Genomic DNA, 15,509 nt, shown 5'->3' with positions numbered 1-15,509 from the left:
CGGCTCAAGGGGAAAAATGAGAAAGGAAAACCAAGAGCCACGTTGAGTGACAGCGCGGGTTGAGGCACCGTGTCACGGACTGTGTGGCTGGTCCCGGCGGAGGTTCGAGTCCTCCCTCGGGCATGGATGTGTGTGTTTGTCCTTAGGATAATTTAGGTTAAGTAGTGTGTAAGTCTAGGGTCCTATGACCTCAGCAGTTTGGTCCATTAGGAATTCACACACATTTCAACATTTTTTGGGAATCAAAAAAATGTTCAAATGTGTGTGAAATCTTATGGGACTTAACTGCTAAGGTCATCAGTCTCTAAGCTTACACACTACTTAACCTAAATTATCCTAAGGACAAACACACACATCCATGCCCGAGGGAGGATTCGAACCTCCGCCGGGACCAGCCGCACAGTCCAGGACTACAGCGCCTCAGACCGCTCGGCTAATCCCGCGCGACTTGGAATCAAGAACGGATTAGTAAGTGTATAAGGTAGGGACGCAGTCTTTCGCCATTACTCTTCGTTTTGCACACCAAAGAAGCAATGATGGAAATAAGAGGAAGGTTCAGTCGTTGAAATCAAATTCAGGGTGAAAGGAAAGCAATGAAAAAATTCACTGATGGCACTGGTACCCTCAATAAAAGTAAGGAAGAATTGTAGGATCTGTTGAACAGAACTAAAAGTGCAATGAACAGAATATGAGTGCAGACTAAACCAAAGACAAACGAAAGTAATGAGGAGTAGAATAAATGAGATCACCAATAAACTTAACATCAAAACTGGAGACCACGAAGCAGACGAAGTGAACTCATTCTGCTACCTTGAGAGGAAAATAAGACATGGTGTACAAAGCAAGGAGGGCATAAAAAGCACACCAGCACAGGAAAAGACGGCATTCCTGGCGGAAAGAGGTCTGCTAATATGAAACATTGACTTTAATTACAGGAAAAAGTTTCTCGTAATGCATGTATGGAGTACAGCATCGTAGGGAAGTGAATCATGGCCTGTGGAGAAACTGGAAAAGCACAGAATCGACGCATTTGAGCTGTGCTGCTGCAGAAGGACATTGAAAATACGTGGACTGATAAGGAATGTGAAGGTTCTTCTACAGAATCAGCGAGGAGAATAATATGCAGGGAAACACTGACAAGAAGTAGGGACAGGTTGATACGACGTATGTTAAGGCATCTGGGAATATCTCCCGAAGTACTAGAACTATAGGGTGCTGTAGAGGGTATAAATTGTAGGGGAAGACAGAGATTGGACTGCATCCAACAAATAATTGAGGGCGGTGGATGTCAGTGCTATACACAGATGAAGATGCAGTCAGTACTCTGCTGACCAGAAAAAAGAAAATGGTCCAAGTCGTCCTATGTCTAAACAATTGCGAGTAGTTCGCCTTCCGTAATTTTCGGACATGCATTGACAATGTGCTGACGAATGTTGCCAGGCGTTGTCGGTGGATCACGATAGCAAATATCCTTCAACTTTCCCCACAGAAAGAAATCCGGGGGACGTCAGATCCGGTGAACGTGCGGGCCATGGTATGGCGCTTCGACGACCAATCCACATGTCATGAAATTTGATATTCAATACCGCTTCAACCGCACGCTACCTATGTGCCGGACGTCCATCATGTTGGAAGTACATCGCCATTCTGCCATGCAGTGAAACATCTTGTAGTAACATCGGTAGAACATTACGTAGGAAATCAACATACATTGCACCATTTAGATTGCCATCGATAAAATGGCGGTCAATTATCGTTCCTCTCGTAATGCCGCACCATACATTAGCCCGCCAAGGTCAGTTGCTAAATGACGCTTCATCGATAAATAGAACGTGTCAAAAAATTGTCATCGTCCCGTAATTTCGCTTGTGCCCAGTGGCAGAACTGTACACGACGTTCAAAGTCGTCGCCATGCAATTCCTGGTGCATAGAAATATGGTACGGGTGCAATCGATGTTGATGTAGCATTCTCAACACCGACGTTTTTGAGATTCCCGATTCTCGCGCAATTTGTCTGCTACTGATGTGCGGATTAGCCGCGACAGCAGCTAAAACACCTACTTGGGTATCATGATTTTTTGCAGGTCGTGGTTGACGTTTCACATGTGGCTGAACACTTTGTTTCCTTAAATAACGAAAGTATCCGGCGAACGGTCCGGACACTTGGATGATGTCGTCCAGGATACCGAGCAGCATACATAGCACACGCCCGTTGGGCATTTTGATCACAATAGCCATACATCAACACGATATCGACCTTTTTGATAAACGGTCCATTTTAACACGGGTAATGTATCAAGAAGCAAATACCGTCCGCACTGGCGGAATGTTACGTGATATCACGTACTTACACGTTTGTGACTATTATAGCGCCATCTGTCACAAAGCGAAAAAAGTGGTCCAACTAAAACATTCACATTTTCTTATGTACTACACGGGCATGTAATAAAAAATTGAAATTGCTTTTTTAAAAAAAGCAGTTGATATCCGTTTGACCTATGGCAGCGTCATCTAGCGGGCCAACCATAGCGGCATCAGGTTTCCCGCTTCAAGGTGAACGAGTTTCGTTCTTTGTAGTTTTTTCGTTTGATGCTTATTTCGTGAGATATTTGGTCCGGTCTCTATCGATGGACCATCCTGTATATTATCTCTGTAGCAAAACTAAAAATAAGAAAAATAAACACTCTCCAGAGTAGGCAGTGACCAGCGGTAGGACGTCGCCTACAGAAATCATTGACCTGTACTCTGCCGCATTTGCCTGCCAGGATGGAAGCAGACAGCGGCGCATAGTCACCTGGGGGTCTTTGCAGCGCTCGCAGCGACAGAGGAAGTGCTTGGTGAGCTGCAGGTGCCTCTGTCGGGCCGGCGTGCCCCACAGCAGCGGCGTGTACGAGTTGGTGAGCTCGCGGCCCTCCGGGATGTCGACAGCTGCGCGCACCACCATGGCGTGGCTCTCGTCGAAGCCGTGCGTCGTGTTGGGCGAGCACTCGTTGTTCATCATGGCCGACAGCGGGTACAGGCCGCGCACGTCCGCGCTCACCTCGAACGCGTTCGCGTCCATCACCGCGCACGCGCGCCGCATGAAGCGCAGCTGGCTCGGCGTTGGCGCACTGCGCAGCTCTGTTGCCAAATCCGTTACCTGCAACAATCAAGATGTAAGTAGTGCTTGGCGGAGAGTACATTTACATCTACAGCTACAGCTACACAGATACTCCGCAAGACACCGTACGGTGCGTGGCGCAGGGCACCCTGTACCACTATTAGTCATTTCAACGATAATTAATTTAAACCCTCAGCTGCCGACAGGTCTTGTTGATATACCTCGATGGGGACAGCTGAAAATGTGTGCCCCGACCGGGACTCGAACCTGGGATCTCCTGCTTACATGGCAGACGCTATACCCATCTGAGCCACGAGGACACAAATGAATTCCCGCGCCCAGGTTCCCGGGTTCGATTCCCGGCGGGTCAGGGATTTTCTCTGCCTCGTGATGACTGGGTGTTATGTTATGTCCTTAGGTTAGTTAGGTTTAAGTAGTTCTAAGTTCTAGGGGACTGATGACCATAGATGTTCAGTCCCATAGTGCTCAGAGCCATTTAACCATTTTAACACAAATGAATAGCGCAACTGCAGGCACGCTTCCCGTGAGACCCAGATTCCCAACTGTCCACAATCTAAATACGCAAATAACTATTAGGAACATTATGTATGTAGATTGTGGACAGTTGAGAATGTGGATCTCACGGGAAGCGTGCAAGGTTTAAGTCCCTGCAGTCGCGCTATTCATCTGTGTCCTCGGTGGCTTAGATGGATAGAGCGTCTGCCATGTAAGCAGGAGATCCCGGGTTCGAGTCCCGGTCGGGGCACACATTTTCAGCTGTCCCCAATTCAATTAATTATCATTTAACTAGAGAAGCTGCATGGTGACCAAAGCTATCTGTTCTTTCGAGAACTGTTACTATCTTCATATATTAGTCACTTCCTTTCCTGTTCCACACGCAAATAGAGCGAGGGAAAACTGACTATGTGTATGCCTGCGTATGAGCCCTAATGTTTCGTATCTTATCTTCGTGGTCCTGGCGACAGTAGAATCGTTCGGCAATCAGCTTCAAGTGCCCGATCTCTAAATTTTCTCGACATTGTTTCTCGAAAAGGACGTCAGCTTCCCTCCAGGGATTCCCATTTGAGTTTCCGAAACATCTCCATCACACATGTTGTTCAAACCTACAGGTACCAAATCTAGCAACGCGCCTCTGAATTGCTTCGATGCCTTCCTTCACTCCGACCTGGTACGCATGCCAAACACTCGAGCAGCACTCAAGAATAGGTCGTACCAGCGTCCTACATGCGGTCTCCTTTACAAGTCGACAACTTTTTCCCAAAATTCTCTCGGTAAACAGAAGTCGACCATTCGCCTTGCCTACCACAGTTCCCACATGCTTGTTCCACCTCATATCGCTTTGCAACGTTACGCCCAAATATTTAAACGACTTGATTGTTTCAAGCTGGACACTAGCAATACTGTACCCGAACATTACAGAGTTATTCTTCCAACTCGTCCGCATTAACTTACATTTTTCCACATTTAGGGCTAGCAGCTATTCATCACACCAACTGGAAATTTTGTCTAAGTCGTCTTGTATCTTCGCACAGTCACTCAACTTCGACACCTTACCGTACACTGTGGCATCATCAGCAAACAACCACAGACTGCTGCCCACCCTGTCCGCCAAATCATTTATGTATACAGAGAGCAATAGTTTCCACAGAACCCTCAGTGCGCGAGACCTAGTCGCATCTGGCCAGTTGTATTTTTCTCTGTTGAAGCAGCAATCGAATCATACGGTTTGTAAGCCAACTCAACTCTTTTACACAACTACAAAGCATCGCGTCTCATAACGGAGTTACTACTGATGTGTCGGCAGAAGTGCCAACACCGTGTTGTTTGAGGAAGCCGAAATGCACGCTATAAGCTCACGCAGGATGGCGTGAGGTCTGAAACAGGAAACTTAATGAATGCTATAAAGAAAAGTACGTAGCTGCTGGAATACTTAACTTTAATCCACAATTGGTGAACATTGGTCTTGTTACTGTACATGCTTCATTAGATACATAGCAAAGGATAAATGGCGCCTTGCTAGGTCGTAGCAATTGACTAAGCTGAAGGCTATGCTAACTATCGTCTCGGCTAATGAGAGCGTAATTCTCAGTGAACCTTTCCTAGCAACGTCGGCTGTACAACTGGGGCGAGTGCTAGTCAGTCGCTCTAGACCTGCCGTGTGGTGGCGCTCGGTCTGCGATCACTGACAGTGGCGACACGCGGGTCCGACATGTACTAATGGACCGCGGCCGATTTAAAGCTACCACCTAGCGAGTGTGGTGTCTGGCTGTGACACCACAACTACGAACTGGAAACATAGCAGAATGGCCGGAAACAACCATTTTATGAGAGCAAACTTTTCTCATGATTGTATCACTACGTGCTGTCTGATTACATAAGTGTGCACTCACTATCCGATGCTAGTCCCTCCCCTTAACGGTTAGCATACAATCAAACCACAGAATTTCAGTATTGTTAAGGTGTAGTGGCAACTGCCCTGCCGCAGTGGATACAGCGGTTCCCCTCAGATCACCGAAGTTAAACGCTGTCGGCGTGCCCGGGACTTGGATGGGTGACCATCCGGGCAACCATGAGCTGTTGCCATTTTTCGTGGTGCACTCAGCCTCTTGATGCCAATTGAGGAGCTACTCGACCGAATAGTAGCGGGTCCGGTCACAGAAAACCATCATAACGACCGGGAGAGCGGTGTGCTGACCACACGCCCCTCCTATCCGCATCCTCACTTGAGGATGACACGGCGGTCGGATGGTCCCGATAGGCCACTTGTGGTCTGACGACGGAGTGCTGAGGTGTAGTAATAACGTTCGGTTGCGCAGAATTAACAATACTTGTGTCAGGAGTGCAGAGTGAATTCTGATCTACCTAGAATTTACCGGTAACTAGAGAGAGTGGACTTGCCTTGTTCACTCTTCAGTTAGCAGACAGACAAGATGGTAAGAATAAATTCCAAGCTGGGAAATGGCTTTATCAGTTGGGCGCTTTTTTACCGCGATTTATAGTGAAGGAGAGGTAAGTCCTCGATGTGTATGCCCACCATGCATTATTTGTTATTTATCTACAGGATTTCCGTTGTAAGAATTCGTGCGTTAAACTAGCCGGGTATCTAGTAGCTTCCTGTTAGCGCCGTGGCGTACGCCAGGGTCGCGTCGCACCTCGAGAGAACCAGCGAGCTGCAGAAACCTGAGAAGCGCTTTGTTTCGCCACATGGGGGGAAACAGAAGCCTCTGAAACAGACACTCCGGAGTGACACAGGCAGATAACCTTGCTCCGTGTAGAGGCGAGTAGAAAAATCTGTACCCACGGATACTACTCCGCCAAATCGTTAAGCCTGGTTCACGAGACCTATCTAGTTCTTACCTGTTCTCCGAAGGAAAGAAAGTATCTTCAAAGTCTTTTATTTAAAATGTTTAGGTATGTTGTAGGAATGTAAACGGGAGTAAGAACAGGATGGCACAGCACCTGAGAGCTCATATCAATGCTAGAAATAATACGCGATTCCTCTTAGTTCACAGTCGGTTTCTGAATGGAGTGGGCTGACTTAGTCATGCCAATTCTTCCGCTCTGGAGAACGTGTATCAACCAGTAACTCGTTCATGTCAGGCACACGTATAAAACCTCTCCCTAGGAAGTTGAATAATATCTGGATTTTCTCTACTATGGACAGGTCACTTGTCAGATGGTAGCGAACGTCGAACAGCCCGGACTCATATCAACCTCCGCGATTTGCCCAGGTTACGAGACCGCCAGACTGGCGTACCTGTTGTTTGACGTGTAGTGCAGGACAGACTCACCGAATGTGAGATTGAGCTGATAGTGGAGACTGGTGATCAATGAAGATGGAAAAAGTCTGTGGTATTCAGTGCGAAGACTGGTTTGATGTAACTTTCCACCCAGTGTAACATGTGCAAGTATCGACACCTCTGAAAACAGTCACACCCAACATCTGTTTGAATTTGCTTACTGTAAAGCCTTGGTTTTCCTCTAGAAGCCTTATCACTTACATTTCCCTCCATTACCAACCTAACTACTCCTTGATGCCTAAAACATCTTGTGGCACAGACATAAGACTCAGAATACCGACAGCCAAGGAACCGTTCAACAAAAACAGGAAATTGGTATGTGGGCCACTGGATAAAAATCTGAGAAAGATATTGGCAAAATATGTAGCACAGTTTCATGAATGAGCTTGGAAATTATGAAAACACGAGGAAAGCAACTAAAAGACGTAGATGTAGAGGAAACTAGAAGGCATGAATTGGGATGTCAGGGGAAGACATAACCTTGGGGACAACAGAAACCACTCAGACGTCATAAGCAAAATGAAGAGAAGTTGGCTAAGAAACACGCTGAAATGACAGTCCTTGCACCAGCAAAGAATTCAAGGGATGGTAAGGCGAAAGAGATCGAGAAGAAGAAGAAGAAAAATATACCAACTAAAAGACAGTGTCAAGGAGGAAGACGATGACTACGCGTGACTATGAAGGAAACCAAAAGACAGAGAGAATTGGCTAGTTACCATGGCTGGACATGCCGCGAGGCGCGACAAGTACTGATCACGATGTTTATGATGATGATGAAGCCTTAATACACTGCCTGGCAAAAAAAAAGAAACAAAACTAAAAAAACGGAAGCACCCGGAAGAGGAGGAGAAAGCGAAATGAAACCTTTCGCATCTTGAGAGGGTATATGATGTTATTTGAGTAGTTACAATTTCCAGTCAGATTTAAAAAGAAGTAGGCAGCATGGCCTGGATGCATGCATTGATTCGACTGGGAAGGGTATCAGAAAGCAGTCCTATCTTCTCCTGAGGCTAACTGGCACACAGATGTAACTAATCCTTGATACTGGCTGGCACTGCGCCGGAGATGACGTCCGAGATTGTGCCAACCATGTTCTATCGAGGACAGACCTGCGCAAGGGAGTATCTTAGCATCAGGCAGACACTTCCTAAGGGACACGTCTCATGTGTGAACGAGCATTGTGCTGTTGAAGAATGACACCACATCACTGTCATATGAGAAGTAACGCATGACGACGCAGGATGTCTTTGACGAACCGTTATGGCGTTACAAATATGTTTACCTTTGAAGAGAAACTTCGTGCCTTTATTTCCAAACTTTAATTACGGATAGGTAAAAGTGGTGAAAACTATTATTCTGCATTCCCGACATTAAAAGCACTCTTTGATGACATGATTAGGGCAAACAAAAAAGAAACATTAAGAGTTATCTGCAAATGCTGGCTGATGAATTCATTCGTTACTACCCACAATACAAGAAAATGGAATCTAAAGTTGACCCAAAACTGACTCACAACCCTTTCAGCTCTAATGTTGGAGAAGTTACAGGAGAAATTCCAGAAAGACAGAAATTGTAAGGGCGTATTTGAATCTGATTGTCTTCAACAATTTTGGTGCAATAGAGAAGTTTCGGACACTAAAATTCGAGAAATCGCCTTGCGCTATCTTATGCTTTTCTCCACAACTTATTTATACGAACAATGCTTTTCTGATATGCTGGTAGTTAAAAACAGCTCCAGTGATCGACTGAAAGTAAGTGATAATATGCGGGTAGCTCTGAGCACTATTATTAGCCCCAGGATTGCCGAAATTTTACGGAAGATGCAAGCTAATAGCACACTGAAGAAAACCTTATTTAATTTTCCACCAATAACGTTGCGTTTTAAATCACACTACTGGCCATTAAAATTGCTACACCAAGAAGAAATGCAGATGATAAACGGGTATTCATTGGACAAATATATTATACTAGAGCTGACATGTGATTACATTTTCACGCAATTTCGGTGCCTAGATCCTGACAAATCAGTACCCAGAACAACCAACTCTGGCCGTAATAACGGCCTTGATACGCCTGGGCATTGAGTCAAACAGAGCTTGGATGGCGTGTACAAGTACAGCTGCCCATGCAGCTTCAACACGATACCACAGTTCATCAAGAGTAGTGCCTGGCGTATTGTGACGAGCCACTTGCTCGGCCACCATTGACCAGACGTTTTCAATTGGTGAGAGATCTGGAGAATGTGCTGGCCAGGGCAGCAGTCGTACATTTTCTGTATCCAGAAAGGCCCGTACAGGACCTGCAACATGCGGTCGTGCATTATCCTGCTGAAATGTAGGGTTTCGCAGGAATCCAATTAAGGGTAGAGCCACGGGTTGTAACACATCTTCGATTCCCGGCGGGGTCAGGGATTTCCTCTGCCTCGTGATGGCTGGGTGTTGTGTGATGTCCTTAGGTTAGTTAGGTTTAAGTAGTTCTAAGTTCTAGGGGACTGATGACCATAGATGTTAAGTCCCATAGTGCTCAGAGCCATTTTTGTAACACATCTGAAATGTAACGTCCACTGTTCAAAGTGCCGTCAATGCGAACAAGAGGTGACCGAGACGTGTAACCAATGGCACCCCATACCATCACGCCGGGTTATACGCCAGTATAGCGATACCAAATACACGTTTCCAATGTGCGTTCACCGCGATGTCGCCAAACACGGATGCGACCATCGCGATGCTGTAAACAGAACCTGGATTCATCCGAGAAAATGACGTTTTGCCATTCGTGCACCCAGGTTTGTCGTTGAGTGCACCATCGTAGGCGTTCCTGTCTGTGATGCAGCGTCAAGGGTAGCCGCAGCCATGGTCTCCGAGCTGATAGTCCATGCTGCTGCAAACGTCGTCGAACTGTTCGTGCACATGGTTGTTGGCTTGCAAACGTCCCCATCTGTAGACTCAGGGATCGAGACGTGGCTGCACGATCAGTTACAGCCATGCGGATAAGATGCCTGTCATCTCGATTGCTAGCGATACTAGGCCGTTGGGATCCAGCACGGCGTCCCGCATTACCCTCCTGAACCCACCGATTCCATATTCTGCTAACAGTCATTGGATGTCGAGCGACGCGAGCAGCAATGTCGCGGTACGATAAACCGCAATCGCGATAGGCTACAATCCGACCGTTATCAAAATTGGAAACGTCATGGTACGCATTTCTCCTCCTTACACGAGGCATCACAACAACGTTTCACCAGGCAACGCCGGTCAACTGCTGTTTGTGTATCAGAAATCGGTTGGAAACTTTCCTCATGTCAGCACGTTGTAGGTGTCGTCACTGGCGCCAACCTTGTGTGAATGCTCTGAAAAGATAATCATGCACATCACAGCATCTTCTTCCTGTCGGTAAAATTTCGCGTCTGTAGCGCGTCATCTTCGTGGTGTAGCAATTTTAATGGCCAGGAGCGTATAATAGCGCTGTTAATGCATTTAAATTTGACTTTAACGCACATGTAAAAAGTTTTGATTAAAGTTTTTTTTAGATAGATATAATTTATTTTTCTTGAACCTTGTGGTCCCTGGTCAAAAAAAGATCGGGAACCACTGCTGTAGACCAGTTGATCCCCTGAAACGGTGAAGTGCAAATATCTGCAAGTAGCTCTGCGGTCGTACCTCCCAGCCGTGCCGCGGGTGCGTGTGTGCGTAGAGGCGAGCCACCAGCCGGCGCGCCTCTTCCGGCAGGGCGAGGCAGCGCAGGGCGGCTGATGCGCGCGCCAGCACGGCTTGCTGCTGCGCACGCGTACACGCTCCCGCTCCGCCGCAGTCGCGCACGCCCCACCCCCGCAGCAGTCGGCACTCCCCACGGTGCCCGTCCGGCGCGCAGTCTGCAACAGGCCAGGCAACGGAGTAGCAGCCGGAAGCAGCGATCGGGAAATCTGCCTGGTGTAAACGCTAGGCACGCGTGTGCTAATGGCATGCCATCAAGCGCGGTTGCAATCGCAGTCGTTCGCTCGTGTTCCGCTCACTTCTGGTTCTCAGCGAACCATCAAGGGACGTTCAATCCTCTCCGTTGGGCGATAGCAGTACAGAAACTTTTGTCTGCTGTCTTGTCCACTTTTGTTGTTGCTGACACGAGTTACGTGAGCGATCGAGTGGTCCAAAGTGAATGTATTGTGGCTGATAGAATATAGATGAGCAGCTCATGATCGAAGATGGACAACTCCACTTCAAATTTTTTTTTCAGAGATCTGTATGGTGTAGAGTACAGAATACTTTTCAGGTGATTCTTATCATGCTCAAATGGCTCTGAGCACTATGGGACTCAACATCTTAGGTCATAAGTCCCCTAGAACTTAGAACTACTTAAACCTAACTAATCTAAGGACATCACACACACCCATGCCCGAGGCAGGATTCGAACCTGCGACCGTAGCGGTCCCGCGGTCGTATCATGCCATAGAAGTAAATTTCTACGTCTATATCTATGTGATTATTCTGCTATTCACGATAAAGTGCCTGGCAAAAGGTTCAATGAACCACCTTCAAGCTGTATCTCTACCGTTCCACTCTCTAAAGGCACGCGGGAAAAACAGGCACTTAAATTTTTCTGTGCGAGCCCTGATTTCTCTTATTTTATCGTGACGATCATTTCTCCCCCATGTAGGTGGGTACCAACAGAATGTTTTCGCAATCGGAGGAGAAAACTGGTGATTGATATTTCATGAGAAGATCCCGTCGCAACGAAAAACGCCTTTGTTATTATGATTGCCACTCCAATTCACGTATCATGTCTGTGACACCATCTCCCCTATTTCGCGATAATACAAAACGAGCTGCCCTTCTTTGTACTTTTTCGATGTCATCCGCCAGTCCCACCTGATGCGGATCCCACACCACACAGCAGTACTCCAGAATAGGGCTGACAAGCGTAGTGTAAGCAGTCTCTTTACTAGACCTGTTGCACCTTCTAAGTGTTCTGCCAATGAATGGCACTCTTTGGTTTGCTCTACCCACAATATTATCTATGTGATCATTCCAATTTAGGTTATTTGTAATTGTAATCCCTGAGTATTTAGTTGTATTTACAGCCTTCAGATATGTGTGACTTATCGCGTAATCGAAATTTAGCTGATTTCTTTTAGTACTCGTGTGAATAACTTCACACTCTTCCTTACTCCCGGGTTCCCGGGTTCGATTCCCGGCGGGGTCAGGGATTTTCTCTGCCTCGTGATGGCTGGGTGTTGTGTGCTGTCCTTAGGTTAGTTAGGTTTAAGTAGTTCCTAAGTTCTAGGGGACTTATGACCACAGCAGTTGAGTCCCATAGTGCTCAGAGCCATTTGAACCATCTTCCTTACTCAGAGTCAATTGCCACTTTTCGCACCATACAGATATCTTATCTAAATCATTTTGCAAGTCGTTTTGATTATCTGATGACTTTACAAGATGTTAAATGACAGCATCATCTGCAAACAATCTAAGACGGCTACTCAGATTGTCTCCTATGTCGTTAATATATATCACGAACAATAGGGGGCCTATAACACTTCCTTGGGGAACGCTGGACATTACTTCTGTTTTACTCGATGACTATCCGTTTATTTCTACGAACTGTGCCCTTTCTGACAGGAAATCGCGAATCCGGTCGCACAACTGAGGCGATACTCCGTAGGCACGCAGTTTGGTTAGAAAACGTTTGTGAGGAACGGTGTCGAAAAATTTGTGAATAAATTTAGGAGTTGCCCGGTTCTGTTGAAAACGTGAGAATTTTTCGGTTACCTTCCGGTTGCTTTTATCTGTCAGCTTCTCTTGCTCGTTTAGAATGATCTTCTTACACTTCCTCTTCAGTGATTGCACTTTTTGTGATTAATTAATAACGTAAGATATGACTGAAAATACAATGTCTTACAACAGAAGAGGTTTGCAATACAGTGTATACATTGCAGTATGGGAACGTCAGAGACGCATTCCAGTCATCTTATTGGCTGCTGCTGGAGATGGCCGAATATGAAGTTGAGATGTAATGGAATTGTCCAAAGTTTACAGAGCAGATCACGAGTCACATTCATTTTAATCATGTTACAGTTCGCTTTTGAAAATTCAGGAGATTATAAATATATTCGACTTCAAAAGTGCTACTGAAATCAATTAACATCTAAATCTTGGGAAAATAGAGTTTTTCACCTTCGATAATGAGTCCCTAAGTATCATACGAGCTTCTGGGATCCAAGAGATCCACAGCACAAATGCCGAAGAAAAATCAGTATGATTGATGGAAAATTGCTGAAGCACTCGAAGCTTTTACCGGGGACGTGAGAAAGACATTAAATTCACTAGGTTCCCGAATCAGGTGCGAACGGAGCGAATAAGCACAAGCTTTGTAACTCTTTCTATTAAAAAGGAAAAGTACAATAAAATTCCTTGACAGTAAACAAGTCCGAGTATGTAGCTATTGCACTGATGAAAATTGGAAATATACGAAACACCTGATCATTTTCGCTGGTTACGTTCATGGTATCTGTAACTACATGCCTGATGTATAGCTGCTGTTTCAGAGATCCTTAATAGTTTATCCCGGATCGTGCTATCTGCCCTATAACAGACCATATAGCACATTTTATCAAGTAGCGAATGTGAAAGGTTGTACGTATATTTCACATTTCTTAGTTCTATTTTAATGACATTATCTTTCTCACGCGTACTTTAACAAAATCGTCACGTGCTTCACCTGTGTCACTGCAGACATCAGAAACTATCTGGTATAAAGTAGCTGCCGGCCGGTGTGGCCGTGCGGTTAAAGGCGCTTCAGTCTGGAACCGCGTGACCGCTACGGTCGCAGGTTCGAATCCTGCCTCGGGCATGGATGTGTGTGATGTCTTTAGGTTAGTTAGGTTTAATTAGTTCTAAGTTCTATGCGACTGATGACCTCAGTAGTTAAGTCGCATAGTGCTCAGAGCCCTTTTTTATAAAGTAGGTACCGGCTATTATGGCAAATGAGTGTTGGGCCCACTAGAGGACAGATCTGTGTTGATAAGTTCCTGGTGCATAATTCAGGTTTGGATTTACAATAGAGCAACTCTTCTGTTGGACATTGTCTTCTAAAACAGCATATTAGAACAGTGCAGTGACGGATTATTTCGGAGTGTTAAACAGTTTGATTTAATATCGCAAAAAAAGAATGATATGTGGCTTTATAGTCGTACTTTGTTGAGTATTAGTGTTGAACAATGCAGTGGACCTCACACACGCATCTCTACCACATTACTGCATCTGGACTATTTAATATCGCCAGTGTAGTATGTGCTACCATCGGTTAGCTGTAGTAGTAACAACGAGGCTTATTTCACCGAAATTGATAATGAGCTCATAAGATATAGGTTTTGAAGTGAATAAGTCTACGTACTTACTTTACTTCATTTTTGGCCTACATCAATGTAGTGAACTCCAATGTGGTATCCTGTATTTATTGAACAAGCGAATTTTAGCTCGTGTATGCAGTCGTCGAGGGACACCGAAGGCAAGATATTCTCCGGTATTTAAACCATTTTTTAACTACTCACTAGCCGGTGGGACGTTACAAGCACCACATCTCAAACGCTTCGAGTCTCTTCTTTTCCTGTTTTCCCACAATCGGTGATTCACTAGCACACGAACGCCAGCGGCCTTGCCTCGTGGAACACACCGTTTCTCCTCAGATCACGGAAGTTAAGCAACGTTCGGTGTGGCCCAGTTCATGAATGGCTAACCGCCTGGGTAGGCCACGTGCTTTTGACTACATTCCCTTTGCATTTACAGCAAAGGGGACGAGGGGTGGCGGCGTAAATTCCTGATCACCAAACTTTGTGCCGGCCGCGGTGGTCGTGCGGTTCTAGCGCTGCAGTTCGGAACCGCGGGACTGATACGGTCGCAGGTTCGAATCCTGCCTCGGGCATGGATGTGTGTGATGTCCTTAGGTTAGTTAGGTTTAAGTAGTTCTAAGTTCTAGGGGACTGATGACCACAGATGTTAAGTCCCATAGTGCTCAGAGCCATTTTTGAACCAAACTTTGCGCAAACGTCCTGTGTTAAATTTCAAACCCCCCCACCCCGTAGTTTCACATGAACGTTGAGCTCGGCGGCCCTGTTGGTTCTCTTCGAGTGGTGTAAACTATGTGCCGGCGCCGTTTTCACCCTTTCCCTTCTCTCATTATCATACAACAGGAACGACTACACTACGTACACCCATTACAATCAACTACACCTATCACATTTAAACAAACAACTCTCACTGTTCGCAAAGGAAAGATGCCATTGTGCGTGTTGAACAGAAAAACCTTTCCATTTAAGCAGCTAAACCTGCCCTTCGGGTACTCCCAGCCAACAATAGCAGAGGCCTATGACATTACTTTTACGTTTGCTGTCATAGAATGCTGTCCTCCAAACGTACAATCTTAGAAATTTTGTCCTCAAATTAAGATTAAGAAGACAGAAAAGCATATAGCCCACTACTATAACACGAGTGAGCAAAGCCATGATACGTTCGCTTCAGATGTTGTCAAACGAGGCCACCATTCCCCCAGCAACGTCTAAATCAAAAATTTCTTTCCGAGAAAGCTTAGCATCGGTG

General features: G+C 45.8%; 1 protein-coding gene across 1 annotated transcript in view; it reads right to left on the bottom strand.

Moving 5' to 3' along the window:
• The window catches only part of LOC126263483 (SET domain-containing protein SmydA-8-like), an 86,104-nt gene that overhangs the window by 60,376 nt on the left and 10,219 nt on the right, over positions 1 to 15,509 (bottom strand). Inside the window, exons 2-3 of the mRNA XM_049960575.1 lie at positions 10,581 to 10,710; positions 2,795 to 3,139 (exon numbers count right to left, since the gene is read on the bottom strand). Coding sequence (XP_049816532.1) covers positions 2,795 to 3,139; positions 10,581 to 10,710 — 475 coding nt within the window. The remainder of the gene's footprint in view (positions 1 to 2,794; positions 3,140 to 10,580; positions 10,711 to 15,509) is intronic.

The sequence above is a fragment of the Schistocerca nitens genome, chromosome 6, assembly GCF_023898315.1.
Source record: "Schistocerca nitens isolate TAMUIC-IGC-003100 chromosome 6, iqSchNite1.1, whole genome shotgun sequence".
NCBI lineage: Eukaryota > Metazoa > Arthropoda > Insecta > Orthoptera > Acrididae > Schistocerca > Schistocerca nitens.
Note: the sequence above shows the minus strand (reverse complement) of the source record. Positions and strands in the feature narration are given on the sequence as shown.